Here is a 21570-nt window from a genome sequence, read left to right as displayed (position 1 = left end):
TTAATAGTATAAACTGTGGATTTCAAATTATTTTAAGGCCTTTTCAAATCCAAAATCACAACCTGCCACAATTTATAGTGTTCATTGTCAATTCAATTGTGACGATCCAACCAAACTAAGTAACTCATATTTAATCAAGGCAAGCTTGTCCCAAAGAGCTGATTAGCAATGTTTTAATCATGTAAGTGATGCGCCTGAAAGTGATTTCTCTGTTCTGAAACGACAGTGCACAGATGACCGAGATGTATTGTCAGATATATTTATTTATATTAAATTTACAAAAAATAAAACAGATACAAAGACAGAAGCCATCACACAAGAAAAATACACCGCATACTGTTTGTATAGAAGTGTTTTTCATCTTCAGCTCACATTTACAGCTAATTTTCATTATTTTGGTCCAATGTAACAGTTAAAATAGAAAACACAATTTTAGGGACAAGGTGTGAACAAGTCATTCTTAAAGGGTCAACTGGAGACAAGTAACAGCTCGCCAAGCAGTGTTGCAGAATGTTAGAATTTGCATATTATATGAGCATAACGTTTGCTGTTGAAGTGAGAACACCACTGGAGCACGGTGCATCTCTTTACGGCAGTAAAATGCATTTTAGTGTTTGGGAAAATAACACCGTGCTCCAAAATAAAACACTATATCTATATCTATATCTATATATATCTGTATATATAAGACTTTAGCTGCCATTGTATGAGGCTTAAACCAGCACTGGGCTGTCCTCTAAATGCACATTAAGGATTCAGTCGCTGCAGGTTACACACTGAGTGATCATACATCAGTATGACTCCCTTTCACGATTCACTTGTGTTTTTACACATTCTCTCAATACCTTTATATATATATATATATATATATATATATATATATATATATATATATATATATATATATATATATATATATATATATATATATATATATATATATATATATATTTAACCTGGCTGTAAAGCATCTGTTTCTGGTATTTCCTATTATATCTTAACTATAATGTAAATCTATCTAAATAAGATAAACTTTTTTTTCATAAGATATTATTTGACTACCATTTATTTTAATATTGAAAAATGAATTCAAAATGAAATATAACATGTTGACATACCCTGAAATTACTTTCATGCAAAAAACTGAAATGTTTATATGCTATTTTTCAAACCCCAAAAAGGTCGACCATTTGACGGCCAGAATGTTACCATACTCTCTAGCTTATGGCTGTTTTGAACTTTGGTCAAATGTTAATTTTACATCTAAATAAAAAAGAAACAGAACTAAAATTCATGCAGATTTACAATATCATTTTTAAGTACCTATTGGTGCATCTCAATACATGAGAATATCATCAAAAATGTAATTAATTTACATATTTCTCTTAATATTTTAATTCAAAAAGTAAAACTCAGACCACTCCCACTGATCTATGTCAAGCATTTACATCTGTTCATGTTGATGATTCTGCCTTACAGTGAATCAAAACCCAAAATTCAGTTTCTCTGCTAAAGAAGCTGGATATTCACAAACTGAATTTTAGTGAAAGGTTAGTGGAAAACAATGGTGAGCAATCAGAACATGGATAACCACAGCCTTGAGAGAATTGTGATACCATGCCCATCCAAGAGTTTGATGTAGATTCATCAAGTGTGGTCTGAAGCTGAAGATAAAGAAGATAGAGAACTGAATTTCTGCATTAAAATCTCTTTTTGTTGTTTTTTTGTAAAATATATGTCCATCCATCTTCTTGCACCATTGTCCCTTAATGGGGTCAGGAGGGTTGCTGGTGCCTATCTTCAGCTAATGTTTCGGGCGAGAGGCGGGGTCACCCTGGACATGTCATGTCTGTCGCAGGGCAACACAGAGACACACAGGACAAACAACCATGCACACACACACACACTCACACCTAGGGGCAATTTGGAGAGGCCAATTAACCTGACAGTCATGTTTTTGGACTCTGGGAGGAAACTGGAGTACCCGGAGAAAACCAACGCATGCACAGGGAGAACATGCAAACTCCATGCAGAAAGACCGGGGCCGGGAATCGAACCCAGAACCTTCTTGCTGCAAGTCAACAGCTCTACCAACTGCGCCACAGTGCAGCCCTAAATATGTAATTGTATGTAAATATGTAAATATATGCAATTTCCTAAAATAAAACAAAACTTTTAGTTTTTGTAATAAACTAATTAAAGGGACAGTATTATGTTTTCAAGTCACACAGTGCCATTTCATGATCAAGAAACTATTTTACCTTCAGTTGTTATAAAAATGCTGTATATATATATAAAATAAATTTTACTTCATAATTAAACACCTTGAAATTGGGCCTCTGTTTCTATAAGAAAATCTTGCTTTTTCTGAAACTCTGCGTTCAGAAAGTCATTACAACATGGCGGCTCTATTAACCCTTTAACAAAGTTTTTACAACGTTATTCTGAGGAGCAGCTCATAATAAGCTCAGCAGATGCACAGTTCCACCAGGTGTTTGCTAATTGCTACTGGCTAGTCTGAAGGAGCTGAGTAGGGGAGCTGTGGGGGACGGCTGCTCTATGAGGCGGAAGCTTAGAAACTGCAGCTCAGAGAAGGAGCTGTGCTTCAAAGGCGGGACTAAGTCCACCTAGGTGTTTTGCACATCTGAATGGTTGCCGTGAAGATGAAAGGATTTCTCAAACATGCATGAAAGAATGAAGGCATGTTTCACTCCAGTATGTTTTTGACGAGGGAATAACATTATAACACGAAGTAAAGCTCATAAAAGTCAATTTTACATAAAACTGCTCCTTGAAATGATCAAACGGAACAGAAATAAATGCTTGAAATATCTCCCTGTGCAAACTCAAAGCTGCAGCACGAACAAGTTTCGCTTTTAGAATTGAATTATTGAAACAAATTAACTTTTCAATGATATTCAAATTTACTCAGATGCAAATGTGCTCTAGACTTCTAAGTCTTTGTCATGGCACTTGCTTACAGCAAGAACAGAGGAATGGGAAATTTCAACCAAACAGCAGTACTTTGTGGTCATGAAATGCATGAGGATGAGGCATAAAGGAAACGTCTAATTACTAACCACACGGAAGTAAATCTAAATTTTTTCATCAATACAAAGATTATCCTCCCAGCATTGAAGTGAAGGAACTGAACCGTTTTCATAATCTACAGTGCAGTTGATCATTAGTCCAGATTCAGGGTGGAAACTACAATGAAGGCTTTGGCAAACTAACTTTGCCCTGTTGTAAACCATTGTCTCTGTAAACACTGGTGCTTCACCAATGGATACCTGAACGCCGATGTACAGAGAAGTGACAAATACAGACGACACATTAGCTAAAGAAAGATAATGAAAAAAGTGAAAAAAAAAGAGCCAGCAAAACGTCAGGCTCACTTTAGAGTATGGAGATCCAGCAGTATTTCTCAGTGCATTTTCCCATTTTGACATCATCTCACAGTAAGCACAAAAAAACATTGTTCCTACAGTACAGCAATATACACAACTATCCTACAGGTACTTTGACATAATGAAATTCTGAGGGTGTTGCACAGAAAATAAGCACGCACTGTATATTGCAGATTAAACACAGTGCCAAAACAATAGCTTCCACATGTGCATAAAAGGCTCATCACTGTACATATTTAGGCATTACTTACACACACGACACAAGTTTAACATGACAACATATTTTTAGCAAACAGAAACAGAAACAAAAAAACCTTTAAATATTTAAGCTAAATGTCTCCTAACATTCAGAGGAAACAATCACCAACAAAAGGAGAAATCATGTCTGAAGTTTCATGCATTTAGTAGGAAAATAAAAGACCAACGTTTCTGTTTCAGACTGTGACAGGAGAAGTAAAATAGTCTTTAAAACACATTTAAGAAGGAAATCATTGCAGCTGCAGAATAACAATGTTTTTTTCACTGGCTAAAAGTGATCCAACATAGTGACCAAGAAAAGAGCCTGTTTTTATTCTCATACAAATTTCACCTGGACTGATTTTCTGGCTCAGATCCTGGATACCTACATCCAGCGCCATTTTCAGCTTAACACTTCAACATTTTAGACCAAACCTATAGATTACCTATTTTAATATACCAAATTATTCTGCAGTGGTCAAAAGCAGCCATAATGTCAAGATGTAGATTTAAACTAGAGATGCACAAATAAGTGTTGGAAAATATGACATTTTAAAGCTTAAAACTATAGAAAATATATAGCTTGTATAAACTTCTTAACCCTGATTCTAAAGTGAAGATTAAAATTATTTCATTTTTTGTGGAATCTGGATGTGGAGGTTAATTTAGTACATGCTTCCTTATCAAATGTGTGAGTTATCATTACATAGAGAGCTGAAAACATGAACAGACCAACCACAAGAAGGAGGAAATGAAAGCTTGACATTCTGATTTTTGTTACATTATGTTAGCATAGCAAATCTTGAAAGTAGAACCCTGAATATCAACTAGAAGCTGTTTTAAGCTAACTTGTCCATTTTCTTGAATAACTTCCAGGAGGAAAAATAAAAGTAATTTTAGGAGTTTAATTTTTATTCTTACTTGAGTAATACTATCATGAAGTATTGTTACTTTTGCCTGAGTAACATTTCTGGATATATTTCATAAGTTCCATAAGTCTTATATGTATAACATTTATTTTTGATTGATTTTACTGCTTAAATTTGTTATTTTGTGATGATATTTATTTGTATTTTTTTCTCTCTGGTCATTAAAATACCTGATTTTGCACATCCCTTAAATTTTTCTGATGGTGTCATTTTTATACATTAAATCAGTTACTCTAGGTACTTCAGTCGTCTTTCTAACAAATGCTGCATTACTCTTACTTATGTCACTAGTTTTCACTTTTGCAGATTGAAAATAAGTTGAAGTAATGTTACTCCAACTTCATTACCCAACTCTGAAAATGGCCAGTCCAGATATTGGAGCTATAATGGCAGTTTATTATAATATACTCCATAGATCCTGAACAGAAATGAGAAATGGTTAAATTCCTTTTGGTAGCTCAAAGCTTCACAAAACCAGAGATCGGTATCCTGTCAGAACACAATGATTGGTGCATCTCTTGCTTAAACCAGACGAAGAGACAACATAATAAAATATTATACATCCCTAATTGTATTTATGATGCATATTTATTTCCATCTCTACTGTGTGATTATTATTTTCAATATCCCAGACCCTCTAACAGTAGCAGAAGAATCTGCTGCAGTGACCAAATGCTTAAACACAGGAATCCTAAAATACAGCCTAGTTCAGTAAAAACACATTTGTATAAACTATCCTGATTATTCTGTTTTTCAAAAATAATTTTAATTTAGCTTTTTGGGTTTTTCCTCTTGTTTTTTTTCTCCTTTGTCTGTACAAGAAGGCAAGTTTGAACAAAGACAGGTCAAACAGGTCCAGTTCACTTAACAGTCACAGGATGGGGCGCTCTATATAGAAACTCTTGAATCTCTGTTTTCGAATGAAAGCATAAAGTGCAAAAAATGAGATATGGAACATATCTGTGAACAAAGTGAGGGAAACCACCCACTTAAAAGGACATCAAGACAACATCAAGACAAACCTCAACAACAGAAAGATGAATTAAAGACAAAAACGACATAAACATGGCAGGAAAACAACCAAACTCAGACCTGTGCTTAAAGTAACATGTGGAAGGTGTTTGGCTCTACAGGTAGCAAAAAACTAGAAAAGGAGGGAATGAGGATAACAAAATGACAGCATCACAACCACACAGATGTAAACTAAGTACATTCTCATTGCATCAACAGTGTTGTTTGGCAGTTCAGCTGACTGGAAAAATAGGTTTCACCCCCCAAGGTCCCGTCTTTGGGAGGAATTCAGGAATCTCCAGCGACAGCCATGCTTACTCTATTTTATTCCATATTTGACCTTAAAATGAAAGAGAAATGTTTGTTGAAAGACATTCACGTCCTTTCCAGAGGAACCCCCGACTCTGCCTTCAACCAGTTCCAGTCCTCCCAGTCACCGTAGTTTTGCATAGATATCATTATGCAAAAATCCAACCACATCCTGTACAAGTAAAGCAGAACGAGTCTGTAAACATCGTTTTCTTCACTAAGACCGAGCGGATCCGCAGTTAGGTTCTGACTTATGAGGCCGTAGTGACAACACAACAGTAAATTATGCAGGCCAAGCAACTTGCAACTCAGTAAAAATGACTTCTTAGCTTTTTTTTTTTTGTTTATCTTTTTGCAATGAAAACCAAAACGTCAAGCTTTTAAGGCAAAACAAGTATCCACAGTGATTTATGATTTCATGCATAAATGATGACTCCTATTCCCTTTGATAAAATCTATACTCAGAAATAGCCTAAAAAATAGTGATGACTCCGTGCCTCTTGGGGCATACATATATCAAAAACCATCGAGATGAAAGCACAAAACCCAAGCTAGACTGAGAGGAGTCTACCTTTTCTGGATCTTCTCTAAATCATCAAAATACTCAGGCAGCTGGACTGGAATATGCTGATTGTTTTAACTTTAGCTAGTCACCAGGCTGTCTCTGCTGCCGTCTGGCTTCCTCAAACAGTTAGCCTGGTGCTGAAAAGCGATCCGAATGGTGAATGTAGAGACTGAGCCATCTAACAGATTCATCCCGTACCCTATGCCGGAAGCTAGAAGCAGTCTTCTAGCTTCTCCATGCAATTTCCCACATAGGATTTTTTTTGTTGTTGTTTTTGAAAAACTCACAGTCAGGGGTTCGATTGAGTGGAATCGCTTGTTCTGCTCAGGCAGAAGTGCTGGACGGCCCAGTTCAGGTACGGTGAGCGATGGAGAGCGAGAACTAGAGGCGGTCGAGGCGAAATGCGTCCTCTGTAGCGGGGTCGGCGAGAATCATGTCCGGGTCATTCAGCATGTGCAGGCCATCCAGAGTCAGAGGGTCAATTTTTAAATCATCCAGTGGGAACTGGGAGTCCACGTCGAAGCCGATGTCTGTGGACAGTGAGCTGGTCAGGTCCTTGGGGAGGCTCGGAGGAGACTCTCCACTCACTGAAGCAAAGCAAGATAATAGATTGGTAAAAAAACAAACCAACAAAAAAAAAAACACAATGAATATTGGTTTTAATTAAGTCTTTGGTGCACTAAGGAAATTTTCCAGAGCTAAATATAATAGAAAGGATCATGTGAAGGAAGACAAAACAGTGCCCTGGCTTAATCTAATAAATTATGATGGATTATCAACTAATCTAGTATTAATTTTATACAGACATTAAAAAAGGTATTTTGCTGAAAGAACAACAAAGAAAGAATCCTCCAGTCAAAATAATGAAGCCAAAACTGTACAAAAAATAAATACATTTTGCAGAGAACTAGAGGTGTGCCGAACGATTTTAATCGACCGATTTCCGTGAAAAAGTGTATGATCGGTGATCGCCGATCATTGTCTCTTGTTGCCGATCACACAAATCGATCACCTGCTTCTCATTTCGCAGCCTGCCTATGCAGCTGGTCTCCTCTTTCCTTCACACTGCGCAAACGCGCAGCAACAAATCCTAAGCGATGTGGAACTATAACGCACTGAGTGAATGGGGAAGTTTGCGTGTTGCGGCGGAAAATTGAAGCACGTCAAAATGCATCAACACAACAAAGCTAATACGACATAAAAACAATGCCATACTTGACGGAGTTTGGCTACATCGAGTCTCACTGCAGTAAAAAAGACATATGGAGGATCAGATAGCAGGTAAAGCAGCGCACAGCTACAAACACTCACCCGGATTAGCATGACGGTCAGAAAGCTAAACAAATAACCCACAAAATTATTTAAGTCTTCGAGCTGCGATGTAAGACGCTGGTTCTGCTCTCGCTGTTGAACCGCTGCTACGCACTACAGGTGCGTAGCAGCTGTAGTGCGTAGAAATAGCGCTCCGTCTATTTCACAGACGGAGCGCTGCTTCTGCTCCTGGTAGTGACTCTCACACCGAACCTCTGTTTAAAGCTGCAGCATCTAACTTAAAAAATACATTTTACATACATATTAAAACTTTCGCTGTCCTAACATGAGACAGATAATCTCTAAAAAAATAATTTATCTCCTCCCTGCTCTGCATAATTACTCCACTCATTCAGAAACAGCCACTCAGAACTAGCAGTCACCAGCTAGCCGCCATGCTATCAGTAAGTTTTCATTCAGTAATTCTGGATTGTTTATTGTAATGGATCCTGTATTTGCCTTTGAATGTTAAGTTTTATACTTGAATTTTTTTGGCAATGTTGAGAGGTTTTATTTTGGCTCTTTGCGTTATTTAGCCTCTTCAGAGCCTTCATATGTTATCAGTCTGTTAAAGACAGTATTATCAATAGCAGTACAATTTGAACAATGCCTGTTTTGTTTAGTTTTCTTCTTGGAAAAAGTTATTAAAAACAAGTTTTTGTCTAAATTAAGGTGAATTCATGGTTCCTTTTTCCACATAATGTAACCGGTAGTGTTTATGATAGCAAAAAATAATAATAATAATTATGTGATCGGTATCGGTGATCGGTAGCGGTGATCGGCCCTCATGGGTGATCGGTATCGGCAGGAAAAAACCTGATCGGCACATCTCTACAGAGAACTAGAGTTTCAACCAGTAGTTTGTTAAGCTGTTGTCTAAACTGAAACTGAGCATTCCTGTATATCAGCGGGCTACAGCAGAAAGCCTCTTCTGTTTTTCATCTCCTTAACAGGAGCTTTCAGCTTCTTCCCTCCAGTCAGAGGTTTTTAGTCCCTAAATGTTGCACAAGACGCTATAAAAACAGCTTTATTCCCACTGCTGCATCGATGCTCTCAGTTTTATGCTAATATGTGGAGTGAAAATAGTCTCAAAATATCTGTGCGTGTAAAAAGATTGGTGCGTGCATAAAAGGATTTGTGCGTGTGTAAAAGATTTGTGTGTGCGTAAAAAGATTTGTGCGTGTGTAAAAATATCTGTACTGGATTTGTAAACCATCCATCCATCCATCCATCCATCGATCCATCCATCCATCCATCCATCCATCCATTTTCTTACACCCTTGTCCCTCAGTGGGGTCGGGAGGGGTGGATTTGTAAACTTTAAAAATAAAATAAAATAAAACTTCTCCTACGCCTATAAATGTTGAAAAAGTACACACAAATCGCAGTTTTGTGTGGTACACACACACACACACACACAACTGCATTTGCCCACAGATCCGGTTACGAGTGCGCAAGTATTTTTGAGACTCATTTCACGCTTCGGGGAAGCTCCCAGATTTGTGTGTAGATGATGCGTTTAAATGCTAGTACAAGCTGGGTCATCTGCGTTTTGTTTAAGATGGCAGTAGTTAGATTTTATTTAAAGTAGTACATTAAGTTTAAATGTGAGGTAATTTTATTGAATTTATGTTAAGTGTACATTCAAATGTGGAGGGGGAACTTTTGTTTTGTTCCGCGGACTAAGTGTTGCCCAGGGAAGCATTGGCTGGCGCATTTAGAGACACATGGGCATTCAAGCTGAAGAAGCTGTAAGAAATTAAGCTTTATTCCTCTGGAGTCAATGCGGTTAATGAGGTACAATTTTGTTTATTTGTATCTTTTATTTATGTAAATTTGCCATTTATTGTGAACTGATTTAGGTTAACTGATTTAGGTTTGTGTTACCTTTTCGTAGTTCTGACGGCATTTTTGGGGACTTTGAAAGACGTGTCCACAATAAATGGCTGTTGAAAACCAAGAATTGCGTTAAGCTTTGATTTTACTCGAGAGGAGTAACATCAGCACTTCCTTATAATATCCTAAAATTATTTATATACATATTGTGCATTTTTGAGCTGTACAGGAGACTAAGTGGTCAGAAAAACGACCACTGGGTGGCGGAATGGTTCGCTGGCCGGATAAATAGCCAAGCAAACCCAGAACCATGACGGAGCATCCCGGTGGTCTGTTCTCTGAAGTAAGTAGAATCTAAACCTGCAGGCTTTGCTCTCCGATTATAATGAGACATGGAGTAATTATAAATGATTTCAGATTACGTTTTATATGTCTGGTATTTTGATACTCTGTCCTCGTCATATGTTTCTGTTAGCGGGAGCCAGGGGCGGATCTAGAAAAATATTTATGGGGTGGCAAGAGGGGGGCAGGGATTTTTTCCAGGGGTGGCAGTATATATATATACACACAAAAAAATATTGTTTTTAACTTGCATTGTTTCAAAATGAGCTTCATGTAGCACCAAGGCTTAAATACAATTTCTTAATGTAGTATAGTTAATTATTTTTACGTCTTTCATTCTCCTGCTAATTGATATGTATTACTGGACTGGACAGCGCCTATTAGTTGCTATGTGATTCATTGTGTCCAGAAAACCATTTCATCCCAATACAGGATAAGGAGAAATCTGACACGAATATATTCGTAGCGCCATCATTTGTTATTGGATATATCTATTAAATACGACTTAAAATAAAGATTAGAAAACTGATGTTTGATACAAATCTATAAACAGTTTAGTTTCTGTTAGTTCTGTCAAGATGCAAGAAGGGGTGAATTTCCCTTATATTGGTCAATTGTTTTATTTTAAATATGCTGTAGGAGCCGTAGTTTGATGACTGTTATAAATATCACCACATTTTACGAACAGAGGGGATTAGCTCAGTTTTTGTCGCTTGTTTTTAGGAAATGCAGCGACTGCAGTGCGTCACAATAAAGGTACAATAAAGCTGATAAACAGGTGAAGAACCAAACTAGACAGAACCACTTCTGATTGTTTGCCAAGCCAAACATCCAATAAAAGTTCCACCAAGCCACTACTAAGGCACTGGGGTCATGTTTCTCGACACGGGCAAAACAAGGTTCAATGTCCAAACTTATTGATTGTTCTTGGTGATTTATTTTCCTCTTTCACCAAACAATTACAGAGATCAAACTTTCATTTGTTCTCGTGCTACCACTCTTAAAAACCATCGGCCCCAAACCCAAATGCCTGCTGGTCCTTCACCAGGCCCCTGCACTTATAGAAAGTGGACTGACCCACATTACTTCTTGTCTAAATTTAGAAAATAAAGCAAAAATAATAAAACAAAAAGTAAATAAAATCAACAATTATCAGCCTACAAATAAACTCTGTAAATAATACAAAAAATGGAAATTTAGGAATAAAGTAACACAATTCAAATGGATAAAGAAATAAAGAAAAAATAGCTCCAACAACTTCTATTCCGCCTTTTCTTACTCTGTATGTCGGTATTACGCACAACCCGTTGCCATAGCAACCGACAAAACAGCTCAACGAGCAGATAGGGCAGAGATTACCGATCAGGGAATCAACACCAAAAAGCAAACATTTCCCACACAAAAAAGTAGCAAAAACACCAAAACAGAACATCCAGTCTGTTACATTATTTAATGTCTATATTGTGATTATTAAGTTTTCGCCTGAGCACAGCGGTGGTTGATTAGCTGATTTAAACAGCTGCTCTACTGATGACTTGGTGGGCGGGTTGTTTAGTGCCAAAGGAACCAAAACACACCGAACTGCGCAGCACATGCTAAGGTTATCAAAGTCAATAGCAGGCTAGCAACAGTTAGGCTGGAATAACTGACCCACTGCTCACTTGTTCAATCTTTTCTTTAAATTAAAACGTTTTCCTCACCTGTGAAGTCTGAAGCCCTTATTACTATTATCTACGGTTGTCCGTTGTTCTGATTCTTTGTGTGATTGTAGTAGTTTCCTGACCACCGATATTCCTGACTCAATGGACAGCAATGGCGCATGTGTGACTTACGATAAATCACGTAATGTCCAGTCCAGTAATATATAACAAATTGAAAAATCATCCATATCCATCAATGCTGCTGGCGTTCTGTCCTTCTCTCGCACTTCCCGCTACTTAGCAGTGGGTTTAATTGTGTTGCATTCAATGTTGTTGGAAAAAAGAGTTTTATGCGCTTCATGTCAGATTTCATAACTATTTATTGAATTCATTGTTGCTAGCTGTGGTGGCAACAGGTGCCAAGGCTCTCGTTTGGGGTGGCAACTGCCACCCCAGTAAATCCGCCCCTGGCGGGAGCTAATGTTTATATCAGCTATGCTACTTTAGCTGTTCGCAGCTAAGCGTGGATTTTTAGTGTCACTCAGCATAGTTTGAGTCTTTAATTCATAAACATTATCTCTGGGTGGTTCTTACAGTTTCTGTTTTGCCCAAAAGGTTCCAATCAAATTCCTAAGTCACTGATATTTGTATTTAAAGTTTGTGAGATATTCTGATTTGCCTTTTACTTTATTCACTAAGTGAATATAATTAAGTGAAATAAATTTCCTTTCTTTTCTAATGTATTGACTTTCAACGTGTATAGATAACATTTATATAAATAACATTTCTCTACACAGGACAAAACGGCTGACTGATGGATCGGGTCTGGTGTTATTTCACTTTCTGGACGATCAGGATCTTTCAGATCTCATCTACCTTCTGATCCGATGGAGCTGCTGCAGGAACACACTGATCCTCTAACAGGATTCTCAGATCCAGGCATCGATGTCTGGTGTCCTGCAACATTTAGATACATCCTGGTCCAACACACCTGAATAAATGACTGCTTAGGACAGTCAAGTTCTCCAGAGTCGTGCTAATGACCTCTGACCTCATGATTTGACTCGGGTGCGTTAAAGAAGAGACATCTAAAGGTTGGAGGACACCGACCCTTATGAACTGGAGTTGAAGCACTGCTGTACAATTGTCATTCAATCGTAATCACATTTACTTGCATAGAGTGGAAACGTTACTTATGTTGAGGCAGATGAGGAGTTTACATAGTGCCTTTACTTTAATACCATAATGGTTTCCATTTATTGAAAGTAAATTACAAACATTTAGCCATAGTTTGACCACTGCTTTATGACAGGAAAAAAAGCTTGATGTCACAAATATATTATTTTAATAGAGGCATCATTCGATTTATACTGTAGAAAGAAGTATTTCCTGAATTAACTTTAATGTTCATTTTACTGCACACAAAGGACATATTAAATATTTAAGAATGCAACAAATCTGTTGAATCTTTAACAAAATAAGTTCAGATTAACATGGGTGGTCTCACAGCTACCGAAAGTTAACAATGACATGTCTTAAAACTTACATGGATGTTCAAATATTTACTATTATCAAATACAAAAGAAAACACCATAAAGCTGTGCATTCAAAGACGACCAAGGCCAGTCTGTACAGATTGAGGAGACACCATAACATCTACCAACAGAGCAGGTTAACTACTGTAGTAGTTTGAAAGGCGTCTTGGTCCAGTTGACGGCTCAGTTTGAAGCTTCAGGTTTTGGTGTTGAACCTCCCAGAGTCTCAGCTGCTGCAGATTGTCTGGAGATGCAGAGAAAAGTACAAATAGACAGTTAGTGTTAGAAAAATTTATGTTGATTTTCCTGAACAGCTGGTGCACCGACAAACCTGACTGTGACAGAACATTAATGAACCTGAAAATTAATTGAATCCTCACAATGTATCTAGAAATTTTTCTTTTTACGTCGATCAAATGTTTATGCATTAAATGTTTTCCTGTGGAGGCTATTTTTGCAGTGGTGCTTTAAATAAATGCATAAAATATTTATGTTCTTATGTATGTGTTTATTAGCTGTCAATTGTGTCAAAATATCAAGAAATTTACGAAACCATCTGAATATATTTTACCATCTACATTAATCAACTTGAAATGAAGACGAATAGGAACAGCAGGTTTGTCCTGGTTTGCAGATGAGGTATATATTTGTTTAAGGGCCAATGAAATGGGATCTCTGTGGATTTCAGAGATCCAGACACAAACGGTTTAAAGATTCTGGAGGACGTGTGAATAGGTCTGTCACCATGAAAAAAATCTACTGTATGATAAATTGTGCCAGACGTTCTCCACAAACAATATAGTTTGAGACCATTTTTTAAAAGTAATATAATGGTAATGACAAAATAATAATGCAAGAACACATTCTCAAAGGTGATTAAACTTTAAATTCTAATGAACAATTAACACTGGAACTGGAAGACATTTTTAATATCCAGAATAAATAAAACTAATGAATTTTGAAGTCTTTTTAAACAAAATTGCTTTTCAAAATAAGGTCTAGTTGAGACCAAAGTACCAAACTGAAGACTTTTATCATCCAGTTCTTGGTAGAAAGAGAGAAAAAAAGAGAAACTGTCGGTTAGGGTTTTCTGTTTTGTGTCCTTTTCCTTTTTGTTCGTTGGTTTTAGTTTATTTTCCTGGAGCACCTGTTATTTCCCGTGGCATCCACTAGATGCCGCCAGGTTACAGAGCCCCTGGAGAGATGCGGGGCCGACCCTGCAGAGCAGGGGTCACCAACTCCAGTCCTCAAGGGCCACCATCCTGCAACTTTTAGATTCACCTCTGCTCCAAAAGGTCAGAATTTCCTCACCAGCATTCATTCCTCTCTGCAATAGGCTGGAAATGAGCAGTTTTTCCAGGTGTGTTCGAGAAGAGACGCATCTAAAAGTTGCAGGACGGTAGCCCTCGAGGACTGGAGTTGGTGACCCCTGCTGTAGACGCACCTGCACCTCGTTTGGAGGGCGTGGACTGGATGGATTTAAGCAGCGGCTGAACAACTTCTCATCGCCTCAGTGTTTGCTTACCTTGGTAAACATCGTTCCAGAGAAAGGCCCTCTGCGAATTACTTTGTGCTAATCCCTTGTTGTCTTCCATGCCAGGTGAACCTGCTGTCTCCTCGTTGTCCCCGAGTGTGCCGTCTGCCCCGGGATTCTGAGTGAGCTTATGTTCCCCACTGTTGTGAGTTTCCTCCCTCGATGCCGTTGGTGTTACCAGCCGGATGCCATTCAGCGTGTGCTCGCCTTCCCCCTGTCGTCGGTCCATCTCAAGTGGATTCCCCTTCGAGACGCCACAGGATTTACCTGCTGTGCACGAACCCATCCATCCATCCATCCATCCATTTTCTTGCACCCTTTTTCCCTCAGTGGGGTCGGGAGGGGTGCTGGTGCCCATCTCCAGCCAACGTTTCGGGCGAGAGGCGGGGTACACCCTGGACAGGTCGCCAGTCTGTCGCAGGGCAGTGCCCGAACCCATCTGGAGAATTATTACAACTGGACCAAGTCGGACTCCGCTCGTTCTGCCACCTACAAACTTGTCTGCCCTCCACAAAGCCCTCTCATCCAGCGCTCTGTTTGCAACCACTTACCTCCACACCAAGTAAGATCCAGTCTATTTACTCCTGGAAAATCTCTCATCCACTCTTACTAATCCATTGTCTCTTGTTGACAGTAAGACGATCCGGTCATCTGTTCCAGAACTCATTCCCTTTCCCTTTTCCCCTGGATTCAATAAACTTATCATTATTCATTTATTTACCTCTCCTGATTGTGTTCTCGCATGTGGGTTAGAAAACTTGGAACCAACATGACAGAACACTCAGGCCAGATCGCAACCTCAGCGGACACAATCAGAAGAGCGTTGTCTGAACAATATGCTTTAATTCAGTCCCACGACTCCGCTTTAAGAGAACTAGGAAGCCGCCAAGCAGAAACTAACCGCCAATTATCAGAAATCTCTACCTTCCTAGAGATTTCAGTTCAGCAGGTTCCGACCACTTCATCCCCTCCATCTGTGGCTGCTAATCCGCTGAACCGTTCCAGGTTTTCGGAGGTCTGTCCATCTGCACCAGATAAGTTTTCAGGTGATGTAAAAAAGGTTAAAGGTTTCATCCTCCAGTGTACTATAATCTTTAACCATTCACCGGAGAGTTTTTCCCACGATGACTCAAAAATATCTTGCATGTTATCCCTGTTGATGGGTCGAGCCTTGGAATGGGCCGAAGGCCAGTTTATGTCAGCATCGAATTATGGATGCACATTTCCAGAGTTTCTGAAAGAACTGAAGCAAGTTTTTGTCAAGAAACTGAAAAGACTTCAGCCTCCTGTGATTTACATGGGTTAAAGCAGGGCCAGAGGAGCGTGTCAGACTTTGCTATTGATTTCAGAATCAAAACTGATTCTGAAACCAGCCGCTTCTGGCTGGAATGCCACTGCACTCAAAAAAGCGCCTTTTTTCATGGGTTAAATGAACAAATTAAAGACGAACTTGCAACTCTAGATGAACTAGAGTCTCTAGACGAATTCATAAATTTAACAATAAAATTGGATAACCAGATCCGCTCCAGAGCAAGAGAGCGGTCTTGCCGAACCTTTTCTCCGCGGATTTCTCAATCCACTAACCAGTCTTCTGTTCAGTATTCACCTACCTCTTCCTCAGCTCCTGAACCTGAACCAATGCAACTGGGGCACACATGCCTAACGCCAGAAGAACGCCAGAGAAGGATGCGTTCTCAGCTCTGCCTCTACTGTGGTGAGGCCAACCATGTTATCACTAATTGTCCCATTCGTTTAAACCCGCAGGTCCGGCAGTAAAGACGGGGAGACTGCCGGAGTCACAAACATCCAAATCCCGTATCATCATTCCTGTCACCATGTTCAACAATAACGAGTCTTTTCCCCTGTCAGCCCTCATCAATTCGGGGTGCGAACGGAACCTCATTAACTCTGAAATAGTCCAGCAACTAGACATTGAGGTAGAACCACTGCCTATCCCTCTCTGAGTTTCAGCCCTGGACGGAAAGAACCTGCCACAAATCACCCACCGTACCAAGTCATTACGCCTATTAATCTCAGGAAATCACACCGAAGAGATTACCTTTTTTGTTTTTCCCGCAGCCAGTTCCTCCATAGTTCTGGGTTTTGACTGGTTAATTGTACACAACCCCCATATCAATTGGACCGAAGCCAAAATAGAATCCTGGTCCGCAAAATGTCACTCCACCTGTTTTCACTCCGCCGTCCCGGTCATGACTTCCCCGACAGATCAGGCAGAGGTCGACCCGCCAGACATATCCTCCGTTCTCAGTGAGTACCATGATTTATCTACAGTTTTCAGTAAAGACAAAGCGTTATCTCTACCACCTCACAGACCTTACGACTGCGCCATTGACCTCCTGCCTGGAGCTCCATTACCCAACAGCCGACTATACAACATTTCTAGGAACGAACAACAGACAATAGAGGACTACATAAATAAATCTCTTGCTGCCGGCATAATCCGCACTTTGTCTTCCCCATTAGGTGCAGGGTTTTTCTTCGTGGGGAAGAAAGATGGGTCCCTACGGCCCTGCACAGACTAAATCAGATCACAATAAAGAACAAGTACCCACTACCTCTGCTATCCTCAGCTTTCAGCTTTCGAGCCTGTTCAAGACGCCACTATTTTCACGAAGCTGGACCTCAGAAACACGCATCACCTTCTCCGTGTTAGAGAAGGTGATGAGTGGAAAACTGCATTTAAGACCCCCATGGAGTACTATGAATACCTTGCCATGCCCTTTGGTTTGTCTAACACTCCTGCCTTTTTCCAGGCTCTGGTGAACAATGTCCTCAGAGATTTTATTAACATTTTTGTGATCGTCTACCTAGACGACATCCTGATCTACTCCAAGTCCCTCGTTGAACACCGAAGACACGTCCGCTTGGTTCTCCAACGGCTACTCGAGAACAAGTTATACGCGAAAGCAGAAAAATGTGAGCTCCAACGTCAGACAGTGACCTTCCCGGGATACGTTCTTGAGGGCGGACAGGTAAGAGCGTCAGAAGATAACATAAAGGCAGTTCTAGACTGGCCCAAGCCCGAGACCCGTAAACAGCTACAACGTTTCTTGGGGTTTGCCAACTTCTACCGAAGATTCATACGCAACTATAGCCAAACTACATCTCCCCTAACATCTCTTACCTCCACCAACAAGGTGTTTGTATGGACCCCTCAAGCAGATGCTGCCTTTGCTGAGCTCAAGTCCCGGTTTGCACATGCACCTCGTTCCGCCAAACCTGTCCGCCCTCCAACTAAGCCCTCTCATCTAGCGCTCTGTTTGCAACCACTTGCCTCCACACCAAGTAAGATCCAGTCTGTTTACTCCTGGAAAATCTCTCATCCACTCTTACTAATCCATTGTCTCTTGTTGACAGTAAGACGATCCGGTCATCTGTTCCAGAACTCATTCCCTTTCCCTTTTCCCCTGGATTCAATAAACTTATCATTATTCATTTATTTGTTCTCGCATGTGGGTTAGAAAACTTGGAACCAACATGACAGAAACGATAAATCATGCCAATGGAAATGATTGAGTTTGTTTTAATTTATTATCCGATTAATTGATTTATTGATTATTCTGACAGGCAGGCCTATGTCTGAACATTAGACTAAATCCTTAAATATGTTGAAAAGTCAACATAAATGAAGTACCTTTCATTTTGTTCTGGTGAATAAAGTCTCGCAGCAGATGATGCTCCTGCAGGTCCCGGTCTACCTTCATTACTGCTGAAGCAACAAAATGTAGTTTCAGTGATGGTGACCAACATCCATAAATGCCATAATCTACTGAAAATGCTTGCCGACTTTGGCATCATAAAACTAGATCAACCTTGTTTACAGTTAAGACTGAAGATAGACTATCAAACTATGCTGAGAGTGACAGTAAAAATCCATGTATTTGGCTGTAGCATAGCTGACAAAAACATTAGCTCCCGCTAACAAACATATAAGGCCAGAGTATCAAAATACCAGATATAAAACGTTATCTGAAATCATTTATAATTACTGGATGTCTTATTATAATCGGATAGCAAAGCCTGCCGGGTTAGGTCCTACTTACTTAAGAGAACAGACCACCGGGATGCTCCGTCTTGCTTCTGGGTTTGCCTGGCTATTTTTCCGGCCAGCGAACCATTCCGCCACCCAGTGGTCCTTTTTCAGACCACCTAGTCTCCTGTATCGCTCAAAAATGCACAATATGTCTATAAATAATTTTAGGATATTATAAGAAAGTGCAGAGATATACCATTTTCCACCGAACTAACGTATTTGCCACTTCGGCACAAGCACAGTGAGAAACGTCAGAGGATAAAAACAGCTTTTACTAGCATGTAAACGCATCATCTACACACAAATATGGGAGCTTCCCCGAAGCGTGAAAAAATACTTGTGCAATCGTAACCGGATCTGTGTGTAAATGCAGTTTTGTGTGTGTACCACGTGATTTATGTGTACTTTTTTAACATTTATAGGCGTAGGAGGTTTATTTTATTTTAAAGGTTTACAAATCCAGTATTACCTACGCACAGATATTTTTACTTGCACAAAATCTTTTTACACATGCACAGATATTTTGAGACTATTTTCACTCCATACTAATACAGGGCTTAAAGTAAAAAAAAATCCTGATCCTGAAACTTATAGTTATGATAGAAATTTACTATAGCGTTGCTATTGCCACAGTTTAATAAAAAGTGTCTTTGAATAGTGCAAACAATTGCTTCTAACAATACAATTAAGCTAAACACTCAAACTTAAATAAGACTTCAGTACATTTCAACTCAAAACAAAATGTAAAATTTCTGTGCCCTAAAGGTTTGACTGACAGGCAAAAATCCCTCAACATTAAATAAGTGTCCTTTCAGACAATGTTTTAGAACATGCAACATTACCAACTAGATCAGTGTTTCTCAACCTTTTTTTGGCCCAGCGCCCCCCTGGCCTTTATCCAGGTCCCTCACCGCCCCCCAACAAAGAATTTGTAGGCTACTTTGCACTGACCATTATTTTATTATTAATATTACTATCACTATTGTAGATGTTTTGATTTTTATGCTTGTTTCTGTATTTATCATCAAAAATAATTTCCCAAAGAACAAAAAAGCCATGGGAATAGAAATTATTTTCACAGGCGTCTACAAAAAATTTAATGAACATTCAACTTAAAATTAGTAGGCCAACAGCAGCCAATCAGAGTGGAAAAAATATTCTTATTCTTTCCCATTTTCTAGTTAAACCTTGCACAAAATGACCAGATAAAAGATGTTCAACATGTCCGTTTAAACTGCTCTATTTGCAAAACGACTGAGCTCTGCAGCATTAAACATGGATAGAACTGTAACTACATTAATCATAGCTCTTCTTCTCTTCAGTGTTTGTCGGTTTCTGGTAGTGCAGCTCTGTGCTGCCTTCAGGAGAATGGGACATCAGAGTATCATCCATAAAATTTCACCGACATGGCATTTATTGTGCAAACCAGAGCTTTCAGTGGAAAAATAAAAGTTCCAGATCCTTTTAATGCCATACAAATATGAGACAGAAACATGGATTATATCTTTATATAGACCTGTCTATTGATTTATAGATTAATAGTTTTATTGGACAGAAATTACAAAGAACAAATCTGGTTCTTAAAACCTAATGAGTGAAATTGAAAGTGTCATGGAGTCATCAGCCTCATTACATTAGCAATGACATGAAAAATAATATTGAAGAAATAAATATATCAAATCTAATTAAAAACATAAATAAGTAATCAGTTCTTTACTGTTATGGTCTGTAAGATATATTTATTCTCAGTACTAGATATGGTCTCAACAAACCCATGGCACTTCAACAATATTTTACCTTTTATCTGGAAATAGTGTTTGTTTATTCTTGCCATACAGTCCTCTGTATTAATTATTGCTCGAAAGGTCTTGCCATACCAGTTTATTCCTCTGTATTTACTTTAGTTTCTTAGTTTATTCTTGCATTTTGTTCTTCATTCATTTCCATTTAGTTTCATTTGATTAGTATTACCCTGTCTTGGTTTATCGCTATGTCCACTTTAGTTTCTGTCCTGTTGCTAGATTTATTTTATAGTTTATTGACGCTCATCATCAGTAATCTCATCACCTGCTGCGCCGCCTAATCGTCATGTTTCACATAATGTGTTGATTTTTCACTGTTTGGCATCAGATTCTGTTTTTATACCATAATTCACATCTAGTTCGTCGCTCCGTTTTATGTCCCGCTTCTCCTGTTTCAGAGTTTTGCGCAATGTGCGCCTCGGGTTTTTTTTACCCCGTAAGGTGCAGGACGGTAGGGAAGCGTATCGATGGGGAAAAGGCAGACTGACATAAACCTTTCAAAACAACTGAAACAATTTCGGTATTCTGATTATTGAAATGTAAAAGTGCTGTGTTGTTCTATCACCCCCGTTTCATACCGGACCACTTACAGCACCGGTGTTAACGCTATAAAATGAACGTTACGAAATACAGTTTTAGTAAGTTGCTCAAAGTCTAAACTGGTATTGTTGTGATTGTAAGGTGAAAAGTTTACCTTCGACCAAACGCCCCCCAAAGGAATCCCGGCGCCCCTTTTGTAAAAATGTCCACCAACTTCCTGTCTTGTCCTCTTTCCTCTAGCCATGCCCAGCGCCACTTGTTTTTAATTCCTTTCTCAAGTAAACGTGTTTCTTTACCGGGTCAAACAAACTCCATCTTTTTTCATATCGCATTTGATTTAACCGCCGAACCGAACGCATGCGCTTCTTTTCTACAAACCGTTTTACAGTCATTGGTCAAGAACACGGGAGCTAGAATTCTGATTGGCAGACATCTTTGTAGACGCAGCTCTTTAAGCCCGGAGACTACCGTTTGGTTGAGGCGGACCGCTTGGTCAAAAGCCGGAAATCCGGCCCCCG

At 39.1% G+C, this 21570-nt stretch overlaps 1 protein-coding gene and 1 long non-coding RNA gene across 12 annotated transcripts in view; one reads left to right on the top strand and one right to left on the bottom strand.

Moving 5' to 3' along the window:
• Positions 1-245: 245 nt before the first annotated feature.
• The window catches only part of crtc1a (CREB regulated transcription coactivator 1a), a 68702-nt gene continuing 47377 nt past the window's right edge, over positions 246-21570 (bottom strand). For 4 of the 7 annotated variants that reach the window (XM_081598345.1, XM_081598344.1, XM_008433444.3 and 1 more), the window contains one exon: positions 246-7045. In XM_081598345.1, the coding sequence (XP_081454471.1) occupies positions 6840-7045 (206 nt within the window). In that variant the 3' untranslated portion in view covers positions 246-6839. Of the gene's footprint in view, positions 7046-12872; positions 13367-18311; positions 18387-18720; positions 18835-21570 lie in introns of those variants that run through there. The other 3 variants (XR_014084267.1, XR_014084266.1, XM_081598343.1) reach the window with 3 other exon arrangements.
• On the top strand, positions 8970-18089 carry LOC108167108 (uncharacterized). 5 transcript variants are annotated; one of them, XR_014084269.1, is made up of 4 exons: positions 8970-9948; positions 12385-14651; positions 14723-17962; positions 18035-18089. It is a non-coding gene; the product is annotated as an uncharacterized LOC108167108 (long non-coding RNA). The 5 variants fall into 5 exon arrangements; XR_014084271.1 differs by having other exon boundaries at positions 8971-9948; positions 14723-17649; positions 17815-18081; XR_014084270.1 differs by having other exon boundaries at positions 8980-9566; positions 9667-9948; positions 14723-18081.

The sequence above is a fragment of the Poecilia reticulata genome, chromosome 17 (assembly GCF_904066995.2).
Source record: "Poecilia reticulata chromosome 17, P_reticulata-male-v2, whole genome shotgun sequence".
NCBI lineage: Eukaryota > Metazoa > Chordata > Actinopteri > Cyprinodontiformes > Poeciliidae > Poecilia > Poecilia reticulata.
The sequence above is the reverse complement of the archived record's forward strand: the minus strand, read 5'-3'. Positions and strand labels throughout refer to the sequence as shown.